We start from the raw sequence: 27,228 nt of genomic DNA on the forward strand, positions 1-27,228 counted from the left end.
ACAATCTTTGATAAACTGTGGTCTGTACCTGTAAAAATAACTGGTCTTAAGATGCAGTGAGTACTCTTCCACACTGTTTTTTCTCAGGTATTGCAGTAAAACTCATCTCTCTTCTTAACTATTCCAGTCTCTTAAATCCATTCATTGTCTGTAGCTCCTTTCTGTTCCTCTCCTGCTTTGACATGCAACTTACGAACTGATAAGGTTGCACTGTGGTACAGTTTGTGGGGAAAAAATGTTTCCCATAATACTCTATCCACTTAATTTAGATTCCTCTGGAAACTCTTTGATCAGTAGATGGAGTTTTTTGCATTCATTAGGAATAGGAAAATGCATAGGAAAAGAGTTCCAGAGCAGCTGTGGAAGGAAACAACTGAGTCTGGAGGTGAAAAGCTCTGTCTTACTGTGACTAGTTGTTCAACTGAGGGGTTAGCAGGAGCTAGTGGAGAACTGTTAATGATTGAGTCTAATTTAGAGGACAAAGCAACACTTTTCCGGTCAGATTTAATTCAAAAGGAAAGCGGATGAAGGGTTTCATTCCAGTGTCAGGAAGCTTGCACTGGAACAGCTGATTCTGTTACAGACCCGGTGATGGCAGAGAACGTGGGCACTGCCCCTTTAAGTACCTCTGCCCGCCTCTCGCCCCCGAGTGCTCCCCTCCGGCTCTCCCCATTGGCCAGCTCAGGTGCCAGTCTCCGGCAGTTCCTGTTTCGGCCACCTTAACTTGTTGACGGTTCTCACGCCAATCTCAACCTCTCTGGCCTCTGATTGGGCCGCCCCGTCAATGTTTCTGGTGCTGATTGGTCCGTGCCGGTTCCGCCCCACCCCATCTGCTCCGGGCACCGCCTCCCCTCCTCTCGGCCTTTGTGATTGGCCTCCAGGGCTCAGCCCGTGCGCTCGGATTGGCTGCCATGTGCCGCGCGTGCGAGCAGCAGGGTGGGCTGCACGGGAGGGGGACTGGCGCGGAGGCAGCGGCAGGACCGGAGGATGGTCCCCGTGGTGGGGCCGCCGCTGCTCAGCCCGCCCAGCGCCGCTGTGAGTGCCGGGGTGAGCCCGCTGCCTGCGCTCGGAGCGGAGCCTGGTGAGCGGCACGGGGGGGGACGAGCGGGCGCGGCAGTGGGGCCGGGGCTAAGGGTGCGCGGGCCGGGGCTGCCGGTGGCTGCCGCCCGCCCCTCCTCTCCCCGGTTGCCGTGAGGAGGCGGTTGGCAAAGGGACTCCTCCATCCCACGCGGGGTTTTGGCCCTGTCGCCGTGGCGACCGAGGGCCGCGGGCCCTTACGCATCCCTCCGGGAGCCGCCTCGGGCCTCCTCGCCCGCCGGTCGGGCTGGGGGTCGCTCCCCGCCCTTGTGGCCCCGGGCCGCTCCGGTGGTCCCTTTGTCTGCCCGATGTGCCCAGCTGCGCCCGGCCTGCCCGTGGGGCCTCGGTAGATGCTGCTGTTCCCCCGGCGAGAAGGCGGCTGCCCCTCGGGTGCGCCCGCCGGCACCGCCGTGCTGGTGCTGGTGCCGGTGCCGGTGCCGGCCGGGGTGTGCTCCGGAGAAGTTGTGTTGTTTGTGTCGTGAGGGTTGGCTCCGCGTGGAGAAATAAGGTCTGGAAGTGCTGGTGTGTGTCTGTCATCGGGGAAAGTAATGATGGAGGGTTTGGAGAGCGGAGTGCTTGTGCGTTTGAAATGTTGATGATCACAGACAAGTGACCGTGAGGTTCAGTCGGAAAGTTCACTCCGGAGACAGCAAAACGTGGGTGCTGTTTCCCCATCGCAGCATCTTGTCAGCGTAGGCCGGGATACAGAACGTGCTGAACATCACCTCTGCGTGCTGTTGTTGGGTGACAGCTCGGTCTGGAGGTTAGTCAGCTTCTGAGGGCAGGGTGAAAGTCCAGCAGTTTTATGCAGAGCTCTGTCCCTCTAAACTAACTTTTCCTGTTGGGTGTGTTTGCAGCTTGGTCTCCTAAGGAAAGAAGGCTTGTGGATGAGCTCTGTCTCTTCCTTCTCCACCTAGAGATTTGAGCTCTCTGGCCTATTTCAGTCAAAGTTGTCAGCAGCAGAGGTATTAGGAATTGAAGTCTTTGATTTTATGGAAATCAACATCTGTCAAATGCAGAAGATCCCAATTCTTGTGCACGCTAAGGGCAAGGCACCTAGAATCCAGCTTCTTGTGACAGACAGCACAGATGAACCGAGTCCATCAGCAAACACATGGCTGAATACAGCCCTTGGTTACTATGCCCTTTGTCCAGGGAAGGTTGTAGGGAAAAGGTGAAAATAAGGTGAAGAAGAAGAGAATAGTGATGTGTTGAGTCACTGGCCATAGGTACGTAGAAAATCACACATGCTTATTTCTGCTTTTCACATCATAGCTTTTCCTTCTATTAGCCTCCACCTACACATATGATTATTAAATCCTTTTAGCAAAGATAACTTACTTATTTCCTTAGATTATGGATACATGGGAGGATTTTAATGGAGTAGATGCAAAATGGTGGTGGATCCTGGAGAAGTCTGACAGCTGCAAGGACATAATCAGGATGTAAGTGCTTGATGGTGGCTTTGCTGCTTTAATTCTTGGTTTTCCAAGTAGTGTCCCCAGAAGCTGACTAGGGACAGACTGAAGTGACTGCCACTCATGTGGTGCTTTGCTGCGTGCCTGGCACGTGCCTGCTGTGTGCATTGCACACTGTTGTTTGTAGCTGAAGTTTAGTAGTAGTCTGAAGTTCCAAAGACATCTTATGAACAGGAAAGCGAAAGTTCAGTGAGCGTGTCCTGCTGACACCACTGACTGAGCTACTCCAGCTGCTTTTCACCTTGTTTTTCCTTGGGTGCTTCCAACCTTTTTAAAGGGAGGAATTAAAGAGCTACCTGGGTGGTTGCGGTGGTGGCGATGGGTTTTTCCCCCCGTGGATGTTGTAATCATAAGAACACCTCTGGCTTTGAGATACTGAAGTATAACAAATCAGGCAACAAAGGGATTTGGAGTAGTGAATCCCAGATATTCAAGCATGCTTTTTAATTTGCAAAGTGTGATGGTATAAGGTGTGTGACACTGTTACCAATCACATCCAGCTTGGATGTGAATTAATCAGAGTATGGGCTCAAGCTGAGTACTGTACAGGGTGGAAGAAGGAAAGAAAGGAAGGAAGAAAGAAAGAAGGAAAGGAAGAAATAAATAAGGAAGTCAAGGGCTGGGATATGCTGGATTTGACAAGAACCATTTTGTTGTTTACTTGTACAGCAGTGTTTGGGGTTTTGTAATAAGTGTTTAGATGCAAAATGGTCTTAAAAATAACTTTGTGAATGACATGTGCCTGGGGGGATGGATAAGTAGCGTAGCATTTAGTGTGAAGGGATTCTCAATGAACAATAGCTATTTGCACTGGAAGAACTTGGAAAAAGTATTGTGAAGTCTGTGCCACCTTGAAGGATAGGAGTAAGTACCACAGTAGTGTTTCAGCTGAGACAGTTTTCAGTTAAAGAACAGTTCTGAACGTTGTCCCTGGTTATAAACCACCAGTGGAGATGTGTGCCTAGCTGTATGAACAAACCAGGAGATTAAATGAAAATGGATATATAAAACATGTGTGTGCATAGCATCTGACAGCTTTAATGTTCCTAACCATTTCATAATGGGTCCAAGGATAATCCTCAGGCTTCTGAGGAAGTGTTATACTTATGTCTGGACTGATTGATTGCTCATCCGTAGTATTGCCAGTCACCTTACAACTTAGTTCCTGTGCTAACATTTGTCATCTCAGTCACATTTGTGACTCCTTTGTTCAAGTTAAGTCCCTCAGGAATGCATTTACTATTCTGAAGGGTGTCAATCATAATGTGAGTTGTATGTGTGTGTTCTGGATAATCGAGTGAAAACATCTCAGATAGAATGGTTGACCTGTAGGGCTTTCTTTGTCTCAGACTGTAGTAAAACATGGAAAGGTTACAACTCCTTGATGTTGTATAGTGTCCAGTTTATATAATGCTAACTGGTTACTGGTTGACATGCAGGTTAAAGTAGAATTCCAGCTTTCCTATGTGCACATGATGTATCCAAAGTGTACTTTGGTTTGACCTTACAAGTGTAGCACTATTGTCATGCTCTGAGTGATTCTGCTGTGTGCAGAGGATTGACAAATTGTGTGTAAACCACATTTGTGTCTTGTATGAAAAGCTATGGTGTCAGGCTTTTAAGGTGAGTTACTTTTGCAACCATGACATAATGATAGCAGTCTTTTATATCAGCCACGCTGTGTGCCATTGTGATTCACCTAAGAAGGAAGTAGCAGCCTGTTAAAAACATTTCATGCTTCCTGTTAACAAGTGCCTTTCTCACCCAGTTACTTGAGCTTCTGTCAGGTTAAGTGACCAAAATGAGAGAACATGAAGTGAGATCAGTGCCCTCTAAAAGCACATCTCAGTCATGCTGGTACTCTGATAGCAAAATGAGTTCTTTGTGGTCCATCTCTAAAGAGGATGGAATGAGCAGAGTATGGATGTATTAACTTACAGGCCTAAAGACAACTCTTGTGATCTGAATGTCATTGATGTGGTGGGCAGCGTCGTGAGAAAATGACCAAAACCATTGCTCTGTAGGCTGCTGACACTGTTAAAAGCAGTGTATATAGGAAGAGGAGAGCTTAACTTTGAAAAGTTTGGTTTCTTCTTCAAGTAACTGAAGTTTAAAGTGAAAAGAATATCCCTTGGGGTGTCTGCCTGCATCTGCACTCTGGACTGACTGGTTTGCTTAAGGGACACTTAATTCATGCCAGCCTTCAACCTTTGAAGTTGGACTCTGCCTTCATGCATCAGTGAAGTTGTTAGGTAGAAATTGAACACAAATCTTGAATGGGCTGGAAATCACCTTTTGCTTCATATTACAGCTCTTCTTACCACTTACTACAGCAATAAAATGGTGCTAGCCCAACACTGAGCAACACCAAATCAGCAACAAGAGAAGGAACACCATTTCATTTTTCACTGTTGGGGGATCCATAATATTCAGAGATGCTGTTTAAATATTATGTATCTGTAGTTTAAATGCTTGATTCTTCTATGGAAATCTCTTGCTTGTTCTAAATTCTGAGACTTTATTGAAGAAGTTTATTTAGTTTTGGCATCATGCTGGGTCATAGTTACACAGACATTAAGCCAGTGCTGCCACTGCGAGAAGCAACCTTCTACCAACATAAGCATCTTCAGTGTATTTGTTTGTCAGTGGAGGATCCTTTGTGATCCTTCTGCAGTCAACTTTAAGCTGAAATAATGTTCTCATCTGGCTTCCTGTGCAAGTGCTGGTGAAGTGGGGGAGAGCTTAATTTTGTATTATTTTGGAGGGGGTAGGACAGTAGGGAATAGTAACCCTCTTACTGAGTTTATTACTGCTGTGAGGGCAGTTTGTTAACTAAAGGAAGTTAGGTAGTTAGTTTCACGTATGTTGCAGTATAACTCATCGACTCTGTTAGCATTGAGATTTGGTAAAATAATACAAGCAGAAAGAAATCATTTTTGCAGTGCATCAGGTCGCAACTGTTCCTTGCCTTTCAGAACCCTGTAGCTTACATCTCAACATAAGGAGAGTTAGATTGAGAACAGGTTGAATGGCCAGGCCAGAGGGTGGTGATCACTGCACGAAGTCTAGTTGGAGGGCAGTAACCAGTGGTGTGCACAGGGGTCAGTACTGGGTCTGGTCCTGTTTAACATCTTCATTACTGATCTGGATGATGGGGCAGAGTATGCCCTCGGCATGTTTGCTGATGACAGCAGACTGGGAGGAGTGGATCATATGCCAGAGCATCATGCTGGTGCTCAAGGAAGGACCTCAGCAAGCTGGAGAAATGGGCTGACAGGAACCTCATGAAGTCCCACAAGGGCAAAGGGTAAAGTCCCCTGCCTGGGGAGGAACAATTTAATGCACCAATGTATGCTGGGGGCCATCCGGCTGAAAAGCAGCTTTGCAGAGAAGGACCTGAGGGTCCCGATGGACACCAAGTTAAACGTGAGCCAACAATGTGCCCTTGTGGCAGAGGTGGTGAATGGTGTCTTGGAACAAATTAGACAAAGTATTGCCAGCAGGTCAAGGGAGGTGATTCTTCCACTGTCCTCAGCACTGGTGAGTTCTGTAGTCAGTTCTGGGCTCTCCAGTATGAGAGAGACATGGACATACTGGAGAGAGTCCAATGAAGAGCCATAAAGATGACTAATTAAGATACTAGACCTTATCTCACCCTAGGAGAGCCTGAGGGAGCTGGGACTGTTCAGCCTGTAGAAGAGAAGGCTCAGGATGGAATCTCATTAGTGTGTATAAGCACCTGAAGGGACGGTGCAAGGAGGAGGGAGCCAGGCTCTTTCTAGTGGTGCCCAGCAACAGGACCAGAAGTGACAGGCGCAAACTGGAATGCAGGAAGCTTCATCTGATCTTCAAGAAACTCTTACAGTGAAGGTGCCAAGCACCAGAGCAGATTGTGCAGGGAGGTTGTGCAGTCTCCATTTTTGGAGATATTCAAAAGCTATCTGGATGTAGTCTTGGGCAACCGGCTCTAGGTGGCCCAGCTTGAGCCAGGGAAAGGAGGACCTGCAGAGGCTCCTTCCATCCTCAACCTTTCTGTGATTCTATAAACCATAACATACTTCAGAACCTAAGAAACTCTCAGAAGAGTGCATAAAACTAAAACCCAACAGTATTTATAGTGCTATAGTCACATCTGGGCTACATGCCCATTGGTCTGTTAATGCTGTCTTTAGCTGCAACGGCAGCAGTTACAATTTGTATCCAAACTAACAACAAAAAAAAGGATAATACCTACTTGGTGTAGTACTTAACCAAATATAGTATAAATACAGTGTGTTCAGTCAGCTTGTGTGTGCTCTGTACTTCTGAGTTGCAGTTTCCTTGCTCTGCAGTGTTAACTGCAGGCTGCAGCTCTGCCTTTGTACTTCTAACCAATGGCGCTTGTAACACCTGCACACACATTCTTCTCTCTTGGTCTCCATGGCTCAAGTTCAAAGCTTCTGTTGGAGGCAGCTGTCAGGCGCTTAGATGCTGTCTGAGTCCATTTAAATGAAAGTGGGGGGAATCTGGGGGCTTCTTGGGTTTGTTTTTGTTGAAGTCTGTGAGCAGAAGTGATGCTCAGTCTCAGCTGGTACTTTGGAGTATTAAGTATTGCCTTTATGTGAAGCAGTGGTATCTATCGGTCATGTTTTGTACTTGCTGTGGTTGACATCTATAGAGAGTCCCACCTTTAATTGTCTCAAGAGGCTTTCCAGTCCATCTCACTCACTTTGGCTGTGGTTTTTCTGGTTTACTCGGGGTGGGGATGGGAAGACCCTGTGTTTCTTAGCTTGGAAAAATTAACTGTATAAGCTGTCCCTTGCAAAGCAACACAATGGAGATCTCCCACTTCGAGCTTCACTTTAAGATACTCTTGCAAAGTCAGTGTCAGGTGGCAATAAGGAGGTGATTGCAGACAGTTAATGAAAAATAAAAGAACATGGAGGTGAAGGCATTTTAATGCTATTGAATGGTTTTCTAATGAAGTAAAACTTGCAGGATCATGGTATCAGTCTGTCCCTTCCCTTTATTCATCCTTTTCAGACCTCTGCAAAGTAGTAACTTGGAAATCTGGTTTTAGTTTCTGCTTCACTGTCAGTGCTAAATTTCTCTAATAGTCTTATTGCTTATCTAGTGCTTTCAGAGCTACTTATTTACTCTTGGATGGCTCATGTACATTAATGCTCCTAAGCTAAATAAGTAGTTCTGAAAGTGGTGGAATTAATGAATTCAGATTTCCTATGGATATGGTTCCTAATAGTTCCATTTTCTGGTGTATAACATGCATCGATCTTGCTGTTAAATTTACTCTTTGGGAGTGTTAAGAAAGTGTACCCACTTTCCCTGGCCAGCTCGGCTCAGATATCTTTAGTTTGGACCTCTCTGTTAAACCTAATTGAAATGGTTTGCAGCTTTATCCCTGCCAGTGTTATTCAAAACTGTCAAACATCCAGATCACGAGTCCTTTATTCCTGGAACTGAAGCAATTGCCCAGCGGGCCTGCTTTATGGAGAAAAAACCCTGAAGAGCAGAAGTGTGAAATAGCATTAAGATTGTGAAGGAGAATTGAGCCCCTTTCTGTCTGCTAAAACCCTTGGAGAGGAGCCTGGAATGAAATGTACATTGCAGATTTCTGGGGTTTTGCTTGATTTTGTGGAGTTTGGGGGCAGAGCATGTGCTTAAATTTCATTACTGCTCGTAACAGTGAAAGCACCACTGCTGGAATCGTGTGCTGGCCTTCTCTGAAGGACGTGGCAATACGCTGTCTGAATGAGTGCTTTGGAAGGTTTTCATAGAGCTGCCAGTTTCCACAGTTCTGGAAGTTGATGGGAAGTTTCACTAATTCTTGTAAAGTCAATGTGCTCAGAAATTATGTATCTTAACAGTGGGGTTGGGGCGTAAATTTGATCACCATATACATTAAAACTGAAATATTCTTTTATGGTACCTTCTCCCTCAGCCATTTTTGCCTTAAGCCACAAAAAAGATTCCTAGGAAAATCCTTTACCCTGGAAGGTCTGTGTTTGTAACCAAATCTCAGGATGGATCTCTTCTGCATGTTGTAAATGAGCTTTGTAGTGAAGACCCATACAATATTGCTTCCTGTACCACAAATCCTTGGCAAGTTCTTAGTTTGTGTCATATTTCTCAAACCTCAAGCCTATAAGATACTCTAGAACTTGAGTGTGTAACCCTTTGTAACTTAAAGACCTATATAGCTAAAAAGATGAATTAAACCCCTTAACATATGAATTCTCTGGATGGCCTGCACATTTCAGTTCTATGATATTTTGCACTGCTTGTTAGTTAGGGTCCTCAGGAGGGAGCAGCAAGCCAGTTTAGTGTGTGTCTGTGTGTCTAATGTAGCTATTGAAGAATCACTTGATACCTCTTCACAGTAGGCTGAGAGAAATTGAGGCTATTCAGCTTGGAGAAGAGAAGCTGCATGGAGACCTCAGAGCAGCTTCCAGTATCTGAAGGGGGCCTACAAGGATGCTGGAGAGGGACTCTTCATCAGAGACTGTAGTGATAGGACAAGGGGTGATGGGTTCAAACTGAAACAGGGAAAGTTCAGGTTAGATATAAGGAACACGTTCTTACCTGTGAGGGTGCTGAGGTGCTGACACAGGGTGCCCAGAGAAGCTGTGGCTGCCCCATCCCTGGTGGTGTTCAAGGCCAGATTGAACAGGGCTTGGAGCAACCTTGTCTGGTGGAAGGTGTCCCTGCCCATGTCAGGGGGTTGGAACTGAATGAGCTTTAAGGTCCCTTCCAACCCAAACTGTTCTATGTTGTTATACAATAGCCTTACTGAAAACTTTATTGCTTTAAGTGAGCAAGAAAAAAAGAAAACCCAAACCAATGTATTTGAGTTTAGATCGTGCAAACAAAGGAAGTAAATTCTAAAAGCAGTGATTATTTTTTCCCCACCTGTTATTTGTTATGTTTTGAAGAAAAGATTTCATAAACTAAGTTGCTGAGTAATACCTGCAAAGATGGGTGGGAGACAAGAAGACCCTTCAAACCAGTTTGGTTTTGAGTTTTCTACCCTACTTTCTCAGAACTATAGAGGATATTAGATTACATTAAACTTCATTCTCCAGAACACAAAAACTCTTTTCATTTCTGGGGATGACACTGCATATAAACTGGTATTTCAGGTTGACACTGGAAGAGCTACAGACAATACAAAGCTTGAGGGAGTCTTGGTACTAAACAAGTATGAATATTGTGTTGCTTCTGGTTCATCTGGCTAAATAATTTGGAACTTGTTACATTATCTTTGCAAAAGGCACTCAGCTGAGTCAAGTGAGAGTGTTTAATGTGAGTGAACTTAAAATATATTTTCCCTTGAGTTTATAAAGCAAATACATACCTTCTGCTTTAGAGAATCAGCGGAGGAATCTGTCCATGAAGAAGATAAACCCGTTGTCAGTGCGCTGGTGATACAACAGCTAAGAGGAAGAAATGGAGACAGAATAATTATTAGTGAGCCCACAGAAGTCTCCCCCCAGTCAGAGCTTTGTCCTTAGAGAACAAGAATAGGAAAAAACCTTTAGTTCACCATGTTTCTTAGGGTACAGTCTCTCAGGAGAAACCCTGGAGTTGTATACAAGTGCCGCTTAACAAACTTAACCACCTCTTTTCAGTTAGAAAATCAGCACTTGAAATACACTGGGTTAATGAGATAACGTGTGCAGCCTTGATTTTTCTTATCAGTCACACAAACCTGCTTTGAAACTTTTGAGGAAACATTGGTTGACTGGTAGATTGTGATAAATTTAACTTTAATTCCACATTGAAGTTAGAATAGTGTTCATTGCGTTCCTGTGCCCTGTCTTCTATGTGAAATGGGCTGTAGATCCCAGTGGAACTGAAGCGTATCCAACACAGATTTACAGTCGTTTATGTTTGTGAGGCTTACATCCTCAGCATGTGGTGGCATCTGGCTTACGATGTGCAGGGCATGGCATCACTCAGAAGCAGCTCATTGACAATTTGAAAGAAGGGCAAGGGAGGAAGAAAGAAATCAGTGTTCTTTGACTCGTAATAAAGATCCAGTTCCTAGGATCAAAAAATAGTTGGAAACTGCGTTAATAAATTTCAGCACAAGTTACCACTAAGGCCTTGCTGGTCTTCCTAAATACTGTGTACAGTATATTGATGAGATTTACTTTTGAAGTAATCAGAATTGCACACCTGCTAAACTCTCCCAGCTAAACCCTCCATCATCACCTGATACAATGAATGCAACTAGAATAAGTAAGTACTACTGACCATCTACAGTTATGCACAGGAAGGATCAGTTACAGATGCCTTGGGTAAGAAACTGGCTTTCCTGGCTTTCAGAGTTGTGAGTTTTCATCAACTTGGAGGACCTAAGGTCCTGACTAGAATAGTCTTATGGTGTATAAACAAAAATAAACGTGTGAATTAAGCTAAATGGATTTAAAGGAGAAGAAATCTTGGTTTTAAGATAAAATAACACAAGGTAATTTAAAAGAGAGGGAATGAGTGAATGAAAGTACTGATGTTACATCACGACTTTCTTTCACAATAAAAGAATGTTAACTCTGTCAGCATGGTCAGTGAAAATGGAATAAGCAAACCTGTGGCGAAATACAAATAGAAGATGATGCACTCCCATTGATGGGCTGGGGAAGTCTGTGGTGATTGTTTCAGATGGGCTGTGTGTAACACCCAGAGGAGTGGTGTAATGCAGTAACTCATCTCAGGGAGGATTGTGTCTAATTTTACGGTGGTGTGAACACTGTTGTGTAGGTGGAAGAGTTGAATTATGCTCATGAAAACTTCAGGACTTTGAGTTCCCCAAGCTGGATCTGTTTCCTTTACTTTAAGGTTTGCCAACATTCCCCTATTCTTGCCTTCACAGGAATAGATAATGTATTTAAAGAAGGGACAGAATGGTAAACAGCATCAGCCCTGATGTTTCTCCCCAGTTAATCTTTACTGAACAAGAGCACCCTTGTTTTTAGTTAATCTTTACTGAACAAGAGCACCCTACATTTTAGACTGGAGAACAGCACCCAAATTCTGTTCTGGTACAATACAGATTATTTCTGTTGACTTTACACAAGCATGCATGCAAGTGTGTGTGCAGAGCCCTTTCCAAAGTGTGTGCTTCAGTGCTTTGGGAGCTCTCTTTATAAGTGGCTGGCTTCCTGGTTCATAAAGATGTTGTTCTGGGGATGTTTTAATGTCGGTATCAATAATGCTTGGTTTACATTAAAAACTGCTTGGGTTTGAAAGTTATATTAAGACCCACCCCCACTTCCTTCCAGTACAAAAAAAAAACCCTAAAGATACGAAGCCTTAAAAGAAGATGATGAGCTTTCTAGGAGGAACCAGGGAGAGGTGAAGCCACGAGGAGTCTGAGGGCCCATGCAAAGAGTTATAGTAACAGGTTGGTTGGTGAAAGAATAAGCAGAAACATGGAACTAAATATTTCGTTATTAGAGCTCTGCCTTATCAAAAAGGAAATTCTTGGGGGGTTTTCCTGATGTAATCTACAATATACTTCATGTTACTTGCTCTCTAAAATTAATTCCTCTGGTAGATACGTGTTCAACCATCATTGACTTAATTTCATCTTTTGTTTATTTTTTCATAATGTTTTTGTTTGTTTAAATACAGGCTCCTGATGTGTTCAAGCTGAGGCTATTACACATAACTTTACTTCATAACTTTGTTTTCAACTGAATTTTACATACCTGAGAACATAGGGTGTCATTTTTGGCCATTTTAAGATGTACATTATTCAGTAGTAAGTGGGTTTTGTAATTTGCTATATTAATAGCACTCTAAATTTGTATTTAATAAAATGTCCTTATTGTAGCTTGTATTTTGCTTGGCATTCATGTTTTATTTAGAGCTGGGAATTGAATGCGTATTCAACTAAGAAAGGCTGATGGAAGAAAGCTCAGCTGTATTTTCTCCCATTCAAAAACCAGTCATACACTCTAATTTTCCTTCCTACTTCCTTAAAGTAGTTGGCACTATAATTGGTTTGATATTTAAAATAATTGAGGAAATGCAAACCAGTTTGTCATAGACAGCAGGGCAGGTTCACAAAACTACTCGCACGAGTACTCACATGTGAGTTAATACTCACATGACTAACTGCTCTACATCAGGGTGATGGACCTGTGCGTACACTAAAGTATGGACCTGTCCTTGTGGTCAAAGACAAAATGATGTAATAAAAGCCATGTGCTGAGAATACAGAAGAGTACAATTGTTAATTCCTTCCCCAATTTTCTTCAGGCTCTCTTCTCCGAAACCATGCCAGAGATGACAGAGAATGAGACACCTACCAAGAAGCAACATCGGTAAGTTCTACTTCTGTCCTCTGTGGTCATGTCACAGGTGTGAAGTTTCTAGCTAAGAGTTTGCAATTGGGTATTGACAAGCAGTTCTGAGGGTTGATCAGGGTCATTACAACGTTTCCAGGTTTTTGTTCTTTTGTAGTTGCACATTGATCTAATACCTGATTGGTAGGGGAATCCTTCAGTCCCTGGTTAAATAGAGCATTCATCCTGTGCTAGGCACCCATGTAGGATCTGATCTATGATAGGAAAAGCTTGGAGAACATTGATTTGTCCTACAGATTGTTTTTCAGTCTGCTTGGATTTTGGGGCTCTTTCTTACCCCACTAAATAGTGGGGTTTTTTGTATTCTGTATTGATAGTGAGAATCAAAGGGCACCTGGGCCTTTCCATGAATTAGTATTAGAAACTATTTAATACTAATGTCTAAGACCAGTCCTTGTGAATGTGACTTCTGCTATGTCCTTGTTCACAGAGCAGAATATAATATTTAGTATTTTTAGCTGTAAAGAAAATAATAAGAGGAGTATTTGTTTGTATGCAGATCTTTTTCCTTTCTGTTTCACATCACTGCTCACCCTTTATGTTTCACAGAAAGAAAGACCGGGAAACACATAATGCAGGTAGGAACATTATGCTTTGTTGTTTGGTCTGGAAATAAGCACTGATGCTAAAACAGATCTTGCATGGAGAAGGTTCCTCTGAAGGAGTTTACTTCATTTAAAACCCCACCCTTCCAAACACCTTTCTGTGTCCTTGCATATCTGTGCAGAAGGGCGTCTTGGTTGTTTGCTGTTTTCCATACTACAAGGTTGCAGTAGCACACCCAAATATCAAAGCAGGACCATCCCACTGCCTTTCCAATGCTAGCATACTAAGAATTAAACAATTTCAGTTGTATTTAATTCTAAAGGGAATTAAATGCACAGCATTCACACAGTAATGCCCATCTCTCTTAAAACAGAGACAGATACCCAACCTGAGAGCTTCATGGATTCCCTGTATTAGAAACATTCCTGTAACCTGTCCCTGAGGCATCTCGATGTTGGCATCCCAGAAATTCTGTACACATACTGGCTGTATGTTGTAGGAGTTGCATCCCTCAGGCTGAGTGCTATAACACTCAGTTTGAAAACAGTATCAAAACCTGAATTTTGAGGGGTAGTAACTCTTCCTTTCCACAAAGGGGTCCAGAACATCCCTGCTTTTAAAGGTATTGCTGCTTATGTTTACAGCTCTCCATTCAGTCACTGACGTTTACTTTAGAGGATTTTTTTTCCTCTCTCAAGTTACTCAGGGTTCCAGTATACCATGAAATAACATATTTATGAGTCCCTAAACTAGTACTAGTTGTGCTGCTGTTGTGGTGACTTGCCCAAGCAGATGACACAGCATGTATTGGTTTTGCTTAGTGGAGAGACATCGAAAGAAGAAGATTAATGCTGGGATAAGCAGAATCGGAGAACTCATTCCCTGCTCTCCAGCACTTAAGCAGGTGAGTGTCCATTCAGAGGTGTGTACAAGTTTCCTGTAAAATGCTTGTGCATTTCCTTGTGCAAAGAAGTATAGTTACTTTGCTGTTTGTCTCAAGGTGAAGGCAAAACTGTGTGAATTAATATGCTCAAAAATCTTACTAGTTACTAGTATTCAAGAATTATTTGTAATAGAATTCCTTTTAGCAACTGAGAAGTGAACAAGAGGTTTTGCAGGCAGAGTAAGCATAGTTTCATAAAGGGAAGATGGTGAAGGGGTTATAGCATATTTTCTCTTAACATATTCTCCAGTATATTACTTTCAAAGTTATGCATACACCTTCCTGGGTAATTGCTCCTTGTTTGTTTCTTTCCTAAGAAAATATTTCCAAAGCAACATCCTGGAAATTTCATAGGATGTAAATGTTTGTTTGTGAACACATATTTCAGGCTGCTCAACAAGAAATGATGCTTGCTGTTTGGGTTCCATGGCATTAGTAGCTACCTTTGGGCATTGGAAAATGTCAGCTCCAGCGCTGAAAATGTTATTCTGTAAAAGCTTGTGGCACTGGGGTCAATAGCATCAATGGATCTACCAACTATAGACCTTTATCCTAATTTTATCTACATGTTTTCTTTCAAAGAGCAAGAACATGATCCTGGATCAGGCCTTTCAGTATATAACAGAAATGAAAAGACAGAATGACGAACTTCTGTTAAATGGAGGGAACAATGAACAGGGTAAGTACAGATGCTGCTGGAGGCTCTAGAATTTCTGTCACTCACTTCCAGTGTGTGTCTGTTCTTACAGACTAACAGCAAAGCCTGGATCAACAGGCTTGGGAATTCCAAGACATTGTGCACATACAGGAAAAACACAGCTGTTTAGAATATCCTGAAACAAGAAGCCAGCAAAATGCCCAAGTGTGTGTTCTTGTACATAGCTGAGAGCATATGGAGCAATTGTGTTGTGATGTAATTACAGAGCTTACAGGTGATGCGGCATCATCTAGTAGATTCCATCCTAATTTAGTCTGCTGTAGTGACCAGAATGATTTCTGACAAACTTTAGTTAGATTTTTTCCATCAAAACAATGGAGTTTGTCATGCACAGACCCATTTTTTTCTGAGATGCTGTAAATGATAACAGCCTATTTAATAAAAATGCATCATTAAAACCTTCTTGAACAGATGCATAAAATACAGTGATGGAAGTAAGACAGAAATAATCTCAGAGCTCATTTGCAGTTTGTGAGTTTTATTTCTACCCATAGAATGGAGTTCTTGATAGTTTATTTTTATCTTGGTGATGGAATTTGGTTTGAAAAACCTAAGTGATTTTTCTAGTTAGGTGAGCTGTCTCCAAGTGCACTGCTGGGGTTTGTGGCTGTACATAAGTGCTTTGTATTTCATTTTGATTATCATTTTTAGAAGTAATGAAACTTAATTGTCCTGCAAAACCACAAGATTTTCAATTATATGCAAACAGTTTTAGTGTTTGCAAAGGAGCAGGGAAGAGAACAAGTTAAATTAATGTGCTCATCTTTCAGTAATTAAACCATTTATTGAGTGTTCAGTTTCATGTGAGTTTGTCCTGATGGTTTTTAATAACTAAATAGTTTGACATGCCTTGCTGTTGGCAACAGAATAGTCTATGAAGTTCATTCACTTTCCCACTTAAGCAGAGAGGCTTATCGGGATAAGAGTCTTCATTTTCATTATGTTACCCATTTGAAGAGGTCATACATAATTAACATCTTATTTCAATACTACATAGTATTTACTGTGCAAGTCATGTGGTAATGTCACCTAGTATTTGCTCTGGTGCTGATGTAATGGAGTGCTCTCACTGTTTTGTAGCTGAAGAGATAAAAAAACTCCGAAAACAGCTGGATGAACTGCAAAAGGAGAATGGGAGATACATCGAGCTACTGAAAGCAAATGATATTTGCCTGTATGATGACCCTACAATCCACTGGAAGGGAAATCTCAAAAATGCCAAGGTCTCAGTTGTTATTCCCAGTGATCAGGTTCAAAAGAACATCATTGTCTATTCAAATGGGAGTCAACCCAATGGAAATAACCAGGGAGCATCTGTCCAGGGAATAACATTTAATGTTGGGCATAATTTACAAAAGCAAACAGCCAATGTTGTGCCAGTCCAGAGAACTTGCAACCTAGTGACTCCTGTGACGATTTCTGGTATTTACCCCACAGAAAACAAGCCATGGCCACAAACTACAGTTTCTCCAGTGGCGTCTGCTCAGACAGCTCCAGCAGGAAACGTTCTTGAGCTTTCCACCCCAGAGAATGAGCAAGGCGTGCTTACCACTGCTACCACTGGCTCACAGAGCACATCTCGATCCGGAACAGAACAGGAACTACAGTGTTCTTCAGTTAATGCACTACAGAATGATCAAAACCTTCCCAAAAGTAAAATTGATGAGGAGGGCACTAAATTAACTAAGAAAACACTCCTCCAGGGAATCGGCCTTCCTTCCAGTGCCTCCGCGGAAGCCTCCGAAGTTCAACAAGTGAATGCAGCTTGCTCAGACGCACAGAATTCTAGGAGTGACCTTCAGGAAAGCTGTGTCATTTCAACCACGGACACAGCTGGTGTGCCATCTGTGAGACTGTCTGCTGCAGATAGTTCTTCCTCTGTAAATGTCCTCAAAAGTACAGTCTTAGCAAGTAGTGCTGGGATGCCTGTGACTTCTGCAGCAGAAGGAGTTAAGGCTGCAACGGCAATAAGCACTCTGTCTGTCATTTCCCTAGAGAACTGCTGGTCTTTTTCAGGCTCTTCAGGTGTTGGCACTTCAGACTTGAAAAACATGAGTAGCCTTACACGGATGCCTTCAGCTGGAAACACACAGACCACATGGACAACTTTGCAGCTAGCAGGAAATACTGTTCAGCCACTAAGCCAAACACCATCTGGTATAATGACTGCAGTATTAAACGAGCCAGTTAATGGTGCTGGTACTGTATCTTCCGCTCACAGCAGGCCTTTGACTGCAAGTATCAGTTTGAACACTTCTCTGCCTGGGGATGGCCAGGCAGCTGAACAGATTGTGGTTACCTTGCCCTCGTGCCCACCCTTGCCTATGCAGCCTTTAATCAGCCAGCCACAGGTTAAAACTCAGGCTGCAGGAAATCTCCTTCCGTTAAATTCAGCTATGCAGGTGATTCAGATGGCTCAGCCAGTCGCAGCAGCTGTTACAGGAGCACCAGCTAACCAGAATGTTATCATTCTCCAGCCTCCAAACCCCACTCCATGCCCTCCGATTGTGAGAGCAGAAGTTCCCAGCCAAACTGTTAGTCAGCAAATTGTCATTATACAAGCTGCTAACCAGAATCCTCTTCCCCTCCTGTCCGCTCAGCCTTCTGCTTCTGTGAGAGTTCCCATAAATGGGCCAACTGCAATTGCAAACACCAGCAGCTCCATCCAAAATGTGTCACTTCAACAGGCTTTCGGAGGGAAACACCTTGTCCATATATTGCCAAGACCATCTTCTTTGCCATCTTCTAGCTCTACGCAAACCTTTTCAGTTACAATGTCCAATCAACAGCATCCTCAAACTATCTCATTAAACGGGCAGCTTTTTGCATTGCAGCCTGTGATGTCTTCATCTGGAGCTTCCAATCAAGCCCCTATGCAAATTATTCAACCCACCACCAGCGAAGATCCGAATACCAATGTTGCCCTCAATACGTTTGGTGCTTTAGCTAGCCTCAATCAGAGCATATCACAAATGGCTGGACAGAGCTGCTTACACTTGTCTCTCAACCATCCTCCGAATCCCACAACTGTCAGTAACCAGATTGCCACAGTTAACTGCATGTCATTGCCAGCTTCTGTGGCAACTTCAGTACCTGCAGAGGTTTCGGTATTAACTACTGCAGCCAATTCAATAAATGCTTCCCCCAAAAAAGCAGCTGCTGGCTTGCCAGCCAATGCAAAGTCCAAAAGGACAAACAAAAAGCCAAGTACGAAGAAACACCAAGCAGTTATCAGTAAAGTGTCCTGCCCAGCAGTTCCTTGCAAAGATGCAGGGAAGGTGGACTCTACTGCTGTGGAAACGGGGGCAAAGCATTCAAATGGTGAGGGGCTGCTTGAAACCGCTCCAGCAGCAGCACAAGCTTTAGTGACATCGCAGGCAAGTGGTACAGCAGCATCGAGTGGTGTCAGTGTTCCTGACTCTCCTTCCAAAGACACTGCGCGCTCTGAGCAGGCAGTAAAAACCTGCCCTGCCCCTGAGCTGAGCTCCGCAGAGGCACCTGCTTCCTCACTGCTGGAGTCCGTGGTGTCAGAGCAGCTGCCGCTGGTCCCACCAGCTGCCAAAGATGCTCCGCAGCAGCAGGCCCAAGGATCTCCAGACCATCCATCAACCGACTCTGCCTCATCAGAGTCTTCCAAACCCTATGACCCCCCCAGCACCTTAACATCCTCTCCTGCCGAATCACAGCCCCAGGTTGCTGGGACGTCAGCAGCACAGAGCAGCACAGCAGGTCATCCTTCCAAGGCAGGAACGGTTTCAGAGCCCTGCAACGTTGCGCAGGATTCCTCAGCGGTGATGCAAGATACAGATTTGCTGGAAGGACAGGGTCTAACCAAAATGCTGTCTGATCTCACAAAAGAAAGAACAGCTGTGGAGAAAACCTCTTCGTTTGCCGTTCAGGGGGAGCATTCTGATTTTCCCATGGAAAACCCTAAATCAGCAGAACCAAATGTGGATTTGCCCGACAAACAGGAACTCTTGCTAATGAACACGGAAGGTGATGCTCTCTCCCAGCATCACTCCTGCATTTCTGATCAGGAAGTGGTCAGTGCTTCCCTTATCGCTAACAGGCAGGCAGACTCCCCAATGTCAACTAGCTCTGGCAGCAGTCGAGGCTTCTCAGTTGCATCTATGTTGCCAGATACCACCAGAGAAGACGTCACTAGCAGCACCTCAACCAGTACGTGTAATAGCTGCACATTTTCAGAACAGACTGACATTGTAGCTCTTGCAGCAAGAGCTATTTTTGACCAGGAAAACCTTGAGAAAGGTGATAGAGGAGTACAGGTTAGCGTGAGGGATGCCATCTCAAAGTCAACTGAGGTTGCACCTTTGGAGAGAGAGCAACAGCCTTTTAAACCTCAGCCAGTGAAAGAAAACAATGCTGGGCCATTGGAAGCAGCACCAAACAAATTCAGTGCTCAAGATACAGTCCAGACAAATGTTGACAGACAGGTTGAGAATCCAAGCTGTTCTGTAGGAGGTGTGGAAACATCAAACACTTCTCTGCAGATTTCCTCTTCCCAGTCACCAAGCCTAACCAGTTTAAGTGTGAATAATCTAATACACCAGAGTCGCATTGTCCATCCCCTTGTGAGTTGCTCGAGTTTATCCCAGTCTTCGGAGCCAGCAATAGTCCCTTCAACTGTGAGCCTCTCCCTTCCATCTAGCACATATGTCAATCAGTCTCCAGGACCCGCTATGATGAGTGAATATGCTCAGGAACAACTGAATGCTATTAGGGCAAGCACCATGCAGGCTTCCCAGCTGCAGGAATCACACTTAAAGCAGCAAAATCATGAAGGTCGCAAGGACTCTGCCAAGCGGGCTGTTCAAGATGACCTTCTGCTTTCAACAGCAAAGAGGCAAAAGCAGTGCCAGACAACACCCATAAGGCTTGAAGGGATGGCGTTGATGAACCGAACACCAGAGAGTATTGCTGATCAAACACAGATGCTGGTCAGTCAGATTCCCCCTAATTCATCCAATTCGGTGGTACCAGTGAGCAATCAAGGCCATACTGATGCCCTTAATAGGTTATTCCCACCCAACAGCAACTTCGTAACAGCAGCTCTGAGGCAAACTGAAGTTCAGTGCAGTTCTCAGCCATCAATTTCAGAACAGCAAGGCCAGGCAGGGCAGCACTTGCAGCCAATTCAACACGCTCCTGCTCAAGGTATATCTCACCTTCACAGTAACCACCCATACTTAAAGCAACAGCAGGCTGGTCAGTTAAGGGAAAGGCACCACTTGTATCAGCTGCAGCACCATGTTACACACGGGGAAAACTCAGTCCACTCTCAACCCCACGGTGTCCACCAACAGCGAACTATACAGCAGGAGGTGCAGATGCAGAAGAAGCGAAATCTCATCCAGGGAACACAAGCTACGCAGCTTTCTCTGCAGCAAAAACACCACGGAAGTGACCAGGCACGGCAAAAAGGTGGTCAGCCTCATCCTCACCACCAGCAAATGCAGCAGCAGATGCAGCAGCACTTTGGAGCTTCCCAGCCTGAAAAGAACTGTGAAAATCCTGCAACAAGCAGGAATCACCATAACCACCCTCAGAGCCATATAAATCAGGATATTATGCATCAACAGCAACAGGATGTTAGCAGTAGGCAGCAAGGTTCAGGTTCTGAACACGTGTCAGGGCACAATCAGATGCAAAGACTGATGACTTCAAGGAGTTTAGAGCAGCAAATGGTGTCCCAAGCAAGTATCGTAACCAGACCATCAGACATGACATGCACCCCTCACAGGCAGGAAAGAAACAGAGTTTCCAGCTACTCTGCTGAGGCACTCATTGGGAAGACACCCTCAAATTCAGAACAGAGAATAGGAATATCTCTCCAAGGCCCTCGGGTTCCTGACCAGCTTGAAATGAGGAGCTATCTTGATGTTTCTAGGAATAAAGGGTTGGTGATTCATAATATGCAGGGCCGCTTACCTGTTGACCATACGGTTGGCTCAGATGTGCAGCGGCTTTCTGATTGTCAGACGTTTAAGCCAGCTGGACCAAACCAACAACCAACGGGCAACTTTGATGTACAGGCTTCAAGAAACAGCGAAATTGGTAACTCTGTGTCATCCCTCAGGGGCATGCAGTCCCAAGCGTTTCGGATCAGTCAAAACACTGGGCCGTCCATAGAGAGGCAGAAGAGATTGCCCTACCAGCCAGTGCAGGGTATTCCCACCGGAAATACCCTGCCATCAAGGGAAAATGAAAACACGTGCCACCAAAGCTTTATGCAGAGTTTGCTTGCCCCTCACCTTGGAGATCAAGTTAGTGGAAGCCAAAGATCGATCCCAGAACATCAAAGGAACACGCAGTGTGGCGCCTCCTCCACAATTGAATACAACTGTCCGCCGGCACGAGAAAGTGTCCACATCCGAAGAGATGGTGATGGCCAGAGCAGGGAGAGCTGTGACATGTCTATTGGTGCAATCAACACAAGGAACAGTTCTTTGAATATTCCTTTTTCAACGTCCTCGTCCTCGGGAGATATTCAGGGTCGCAATACAAGCCCCAACATCTCTGTGCAGAAGTCCAATCCCATGAGGATGACGGACAGTCATGGAACTAAGAGCCACATGAATACACCTGTTTCTAGCAACATGCATGGAGTTGTGAGACCAACTCACCCTCACCCTGCAGTTTCTCATGGGAATGGCGAGCAAGGGCAACCTTCTGTTCGCCAGCCAAATTCTTCAGTGACTCAGCGCTCGAGGCATCCTCTGCAAGATAATGGAGGTTCTAAAATACGTCAGCCCGAAAGGAATCGATCGGGAAATCAAAGACATGGGAATGTCTTTGACCCTAGTCTTCCACACCTTCCCCTGTCCACCAGCAGCAGTATGATCCTTGGGCGCCAGCAGTCTGCCATAGAAAAAAGAGGCAGCATTGTCCGATTTATGTCTGATGGCCCTCAAGTGTCTAACGACAACGCAGCCCCTGACCAACATACTCTTTCTCAGAATTTTGGGTTCCCTTTTATTCCGGAGGGTGGCATGAATCCACCGATAAATGCCAACGCCTCTTTCATCCCACCAGTCACTCAGCCCAGTGCCACTCGAACTCCGGCTCTCATCCCAGTTGATCCTCAGAACACTCTGCCATCCTTCTATCCACCTTACTCTCCTGCCCATCCTACCCTTTCCAATGACATTTCTATCCCTTACTTTCCCAATCAAATGTTTCCTAACCCAACCACCGAGAAGCCGAGTAGTGGAAGTTTAAACAATCGATTTGGCTCCATTTTGTCTCCTCCCAGGCCTGTTGGTTTTGCTCAGCCCAGTTTTCCTTTGCTCCCAGATATGCCGCCAATGCACATGGCCAACACCTCGCACTTATCCAATTTTAACTTAACCTCTCTGTTTCCAGAAATAGCCACAGCTCTTCCTCCGGATGGTTCAGCAATGTCACCTTTGCTGTCCATTGCAAACACATCTGCTTCAGATTCTTCCAAGCAATCCTCGAACCGACCTGCCCACAATATAAGCCATATTCTAGGTCATGACTGCAGCTCAGCTGTATGAGAACTGATAGACTGACTCTGGTCTGATGCGTCATTTATATATTTAAGAAGAAAGTGGATCTCACTGGCATCCCTGAAGAGATCATTCATAGCATCACTGTTTATTTGCCTAAATGTATGTATATGGGTACTTTTCGTATTTATATACACACTGTATTTCCATCCACCTTACTAACTCTAAAGCACCAGTGCCTATAGCAATGCTTACTTGTAAACAGTAAGGATGCAACATTGAGAGCTGTGCAAATATTGGTTGTTGATTTTCCAACAGTCAAGTTTGATGTGCAGTTGTTCCAGGGTTAGGGCCATCCTCAGTAACACATGGAGTGAGAGCATCTGCATGGGAGATGGGGAATATGCTGCAGGTTTGGTTTTGTTTCTGTTGTATTTACCTGAAACTACAGACAAACTTGGAAGTCGCTTTGGTTTCTCTCTTTCCTTTTGTACAGTATCTTCAGGAGCCTCAGCACAAGTCATAGCTTTGACAGGTAAAGGCATTTGTTGGGCAGGTTTTGGCTGCCTGAACTTTGTCACATGCATTTGATGTAAGGCTGACCTCACCTGGCAACAATTCCTGTGTGTTTCCATGGTCAGCAGTTCAAAACAGGGGTTTAGAAAATCCAGATTTCTTTAACCCCTAACTTTCTATTCCTGAAAAGAATTCTGTTTGGATCCATTTCAACAGCGACTTCAGTTACTGCTGAATGTGGTCAATGTTTTAATGTAGCTCACAACTCCTGGTGTAGTCAGCAGAGACAGCAGTTGTATTTGTTGCCATTTCAGTATTCATATGCTGCAAGTTACCTCAGGGTGGGTTTGTACCTTGTTTAGCACCTTCTTAATGTCTGTCTTTTCTTTTTACCCCCCCCCCCCTTCTGTTCTTTGGCCCCTGCGGAAACACCAGCTCTCTGGTGAGTGACAGCCCTTTGTTGTACCAGGTAGCATATGAGAGGAAGACTGAGCCTGTGGCATCCTGCAGAATGAGCAGGGATCCCTGGGGAAGCGGCTTTTACATAATGCTGCTGATAGGATTGTGCTGAGAGGATTGAGCCCAAGTTAATATCAGTACTCTGCACTGGAATGCACCTTTAGTCTAAACCTGTGTGGTTGTGGCTGGCAGTGAGGAACATGAACATGTCAAGACTGAAGTGCTGCGCACCAAGAAGGTGTGATTTGAGCACTACTAGGAAAGGGGATGCTTTGGATGTGCATGGGAGATGGAGTGAGTGTGTGAGTGCTGGCTGAGTCTCCAGGACTGAGACAAATTTCAGTCCTGTTTCTTCTAAAGGAAAGGGGGAAAACTAGGTAAGTTTTATTTATTTAATGGCTCTGCAGTGTGCTTTTCCTTCAAACAAGGCAGTAGTATTTGTCTCTTGTGTGCTTGGAAATGCTATTCTGGCTTTGATTCTTCAAATAACATAGTCACTTCAGGTTTTCTTGTATGCAGTACTCCTGGGCTGGCAAAATCTGCTCTGGTGCCTCTTCTCTGGGCACAGTAAGTTTGAAACACTTGTGTTGCCCACCAGTGCATGGTCTTGCTACTCCTGGAACCTGTCACAGGTTCTTCCCCAAGGTCTCTCCTAGTGGAAAGCAGGGATTTTTGTGGGGATTTTCTTCTTTCTTTGAGAGGCAAAGAGGAAGTCACTACTCTGTTTCCAAGACCAGGACCCACAAAAAGGGAACTGATAAACATTTTTCCATAGCTTGGCTGCCCAGGCCTTCTTTTTGCCAAGTCTTGTAGTGATCCAGGAAAGCAAAGAGGCTTCAGCATAAAAATTCATTGGACTGTGTCTGTAGTTTATCTTGACAACATCTCTGCCCTTGTAACTTGCGGTCTGATGTTTTCCTGCAGTTAATGGCTCTAGTTCAAATTGGAAATCACTTTTTAATTCAGATGAAGCTTATCATAGGACACTAAAAAGTGAGCAATGCATCAGTGCTCTGTGTTTCTTAGATTGACACTTTATTTCACTTCACAGCAAAGCAGCTTGCCTAAGTTCAACTGAAAGCCAGGCCACCAAAGTATGGTTACTGGCTGAATGGCAGCAACTGGCCTGTGCAGAGCAGGAGGGTCAGGAAGGATGCTCAGCCCTCAACTCTGAACCAGGGGAACAGGTCTGGGTCTCTTGATCAGATTGATTTCCCAAGCACAGTAGTTTCCAAAGGGACTGCCTTGAAGTGAGTTCTGTAGCAGTCAGTGGCTCCATGAGTTCTGGATGATAAAGACAGGGATATTGAAGCACAGAATCACAGAATCCCAAGGGTTGGAAGGGACCTCAAAAGATCATCTAGTCCAACCCCCCTGCAAGAGCAGGGTAACCTAGAGTACATCACACAGGAACTTGTCCAGGCGGGCCTTGAATATCTCCAGTGTAGGAGACTCCACAACCCCCCTGGGCAACCTGTTCCAGTGCTCTGTCACTCTCACAGTAAAGAAGTTCTTCCTGATGTTCACATGGAACCTCCTATGCTCCAGTTTACACCCATTGCCCCTTGTCCTGTCACTGGACATCACTGAAAAAAGCCTAGCTCCATCATCCTGACACCCACCCTTTACATATTTGTAAACATTGATGAGGTCACCCCTCAGTCTCCTCCAAGCTAAAGAGACCCAGCTCCCTCAGCCTCTCCTCATAAGGGAGGTGTTCCACTCCCTTCATCATCTTTGTGGCTCTGCGCTGGACTCTTTCAAGCAATTCCCTGTCCTTCTTGAACTGGGGGGCCCAGAACTGGATGCAGTATTCCAGATGCGGCCTCACCAAGGCAGAGGGGGAGGAGAACCTCTCTTGCCCTATTAACCACACCCTTTCTAATGCACCCTAGGATGCCATTTGCCTTCTTGGCCACAAGGGCACATTGCTGGCTCATGGTCATCCTCCTCTTCACCAGGACCCCCAGGTCCCTTTCCCCTTCACTCCTTTCCAGCAGGTCAACCCCCAACCTGTACTGGTACATGGGGTTGTTCTTCCCCAGATGCAAGACTCTACACTTGCCCTTGTTGAATTTCATCAAGTTCCTCCCTGCCCAACTCTCCAGCCTGTCCAGGTCTCGCTGAATGGCAACACAGCCTTCTGGTGTGTCAGCCACTCCTCCCAGTTCAGTGTCATCAGCGAACTTGCTGAGGGTACACTCAGTTCCCTCATTCAGGTCGTTGATGAAGATATTAAACAGCACTGGTCCCAGCACCGACCCCTGAGGGACTCCACTGGTCACAGACCTCCAGCTAGATTCTGTGCTATTGACCACAACTCTCTGCCTTCTTCCTTTCAACCAGTTCTTGATCCATCTCACTACCTGATCATCAAGCCCACACTTGGGCAGCAGCTACCTTGTGCATTACATACTCATCTGGACCTTGAGGAGGGAAGCAAAACAGCCATTCTTGCGCTCTTTAAATGGCATTGTGTGTGCATTGGTGTATTTGGCTTTCAGGACAAAGTAGTGAAAAAGCCCTGGCTTCCAGGACTTTATTATATAAATTTGTTAATCCTGCTCATCATTCCAGACATTCAAGTAGCACCACATTAGTTTTCTGTGCTTCGAAAACTACTCTGCTTCATGATGTCTTTGAAAACTGGAGTGAGCTTGTGAGCTTACACAGACCAGCTACAACAGGTTCATGTGTCCACCGGGTCCAATGGGATTCACCCCCGAGTACTGAAGGAGATAGTGGATGTTACTGTAGGACTCTCTGAATCATCTGCCGAAGGCCTTGGCACTTTGGTTATGTCCCTGCTGACTGGGAGCTAGGTAGTGTTATTCCAGTCTGTGGCGAAGGTGTGACAGAAGAACAATTTGGGGAGCTACGGTGCTGTGAGTCTAACCTTAGTTCCTAGAAAAATTATGGAGAAGACTATACCAGGTACTATTGAAAGGCATTTAAAGAACAATCTAACCACCAAGGCAGTCAGCATGGGTTCACAAAGGAAGAGTCCTGTTTAATTGGATATCCTTGTACAATAAGGTCACTCACCTAGTAGGTGAAGGGCAGGTGGTGGATGGAGTTTTCCTGGACTTTAATAAGGCTTTTGATGCTGTCCCTTGCAGTATCCTTCTGCACAAGTTGCCCAGCTGTGAGATGAGCTAGTCCATGGTGCGTTGGGTGAAGAACTGGATGAAGGGCAGAGCTCAAAGGGCTGTAGTGAATGGAGCTATATCTAGCTGGTGATCGGTCACCAGTGGTGTTCCTCGGGTTCAGTTTTGGGGCCAGTTCTGTTCAATATATTTATCAATGATCTGGATGCAGGAGATGAATGCACCATAAGCAGGGATGCTGATGATACCAAACTGGCAGGTCCTATTGACTCTCTTGAGAGACAGGAGGCCTTGCAGAGGGATCTAGGTAGGCTGGAGCACTGGGCAATGATTAATGGGATGCAGTTTAACAAGTGGAAATGTCGGATGCTGCAGCTGCGACAGTAGCACTGGGCACAAGTACAACCTGAGAGAGGGGTGGCTGGAAGCAGTCCTGCAGGAAGGTTGGCATCAGCTCAGTAGGAGCCAGCAGGGTGCTCAGGCAGCCCGCAGGGCAAACCCCATCCTGGTGCATCAAACACAGCACA

At 44.9% G+C, this 27,228-nt stretch overlaps 1 protein-coding gene across 1 annotated transcript; it reads left to right on the top strand.

Annotated features, from left to right (window-relative positions):
• The first annotated feature begins 12,821 nt into the window (after positions 1-12,821).
• USF3 (upstream transcription factor family member 3) lies at positions 12,822-22,896 on the top strand. Its single transcript, XM_034074576.1, has 5 exons — positions 12,822-12,880; positions 13,472-13,500; positions 14,290-14,372; positions 14,994-15,090; positions 16,210-22,896. Exons 1-5 carry the CDS (start codon positions 12,834-12,836, stop codon positions 22,665-22,667), a joined length of 6,714 nt encoding a protein of 2,237 aa, XP_033930467.1. The 5' UTR covers positions 12,822-12,833; the 3' UTR covers positions 22,668-22,896.
• Positions 22,897-27,228: the final 4,332 nt, after the last annotated feature.

This window comes from Melopsittacus undulatus, chromosome 2 (assembly GCF_012275295.1).
Source record: "Melopsittacus undulatus isolate bMelUnd1 chromosome 2, bMelUnd1.mat.Z, whole genome shotgun sequence".
Classification (NCBI taxonomy): Eukaryota; Metazoa; Chordata; class Aves; order Psittaciformes; family Psittaculidae; genus Melopsittacus; species Melopsittacus undulatus.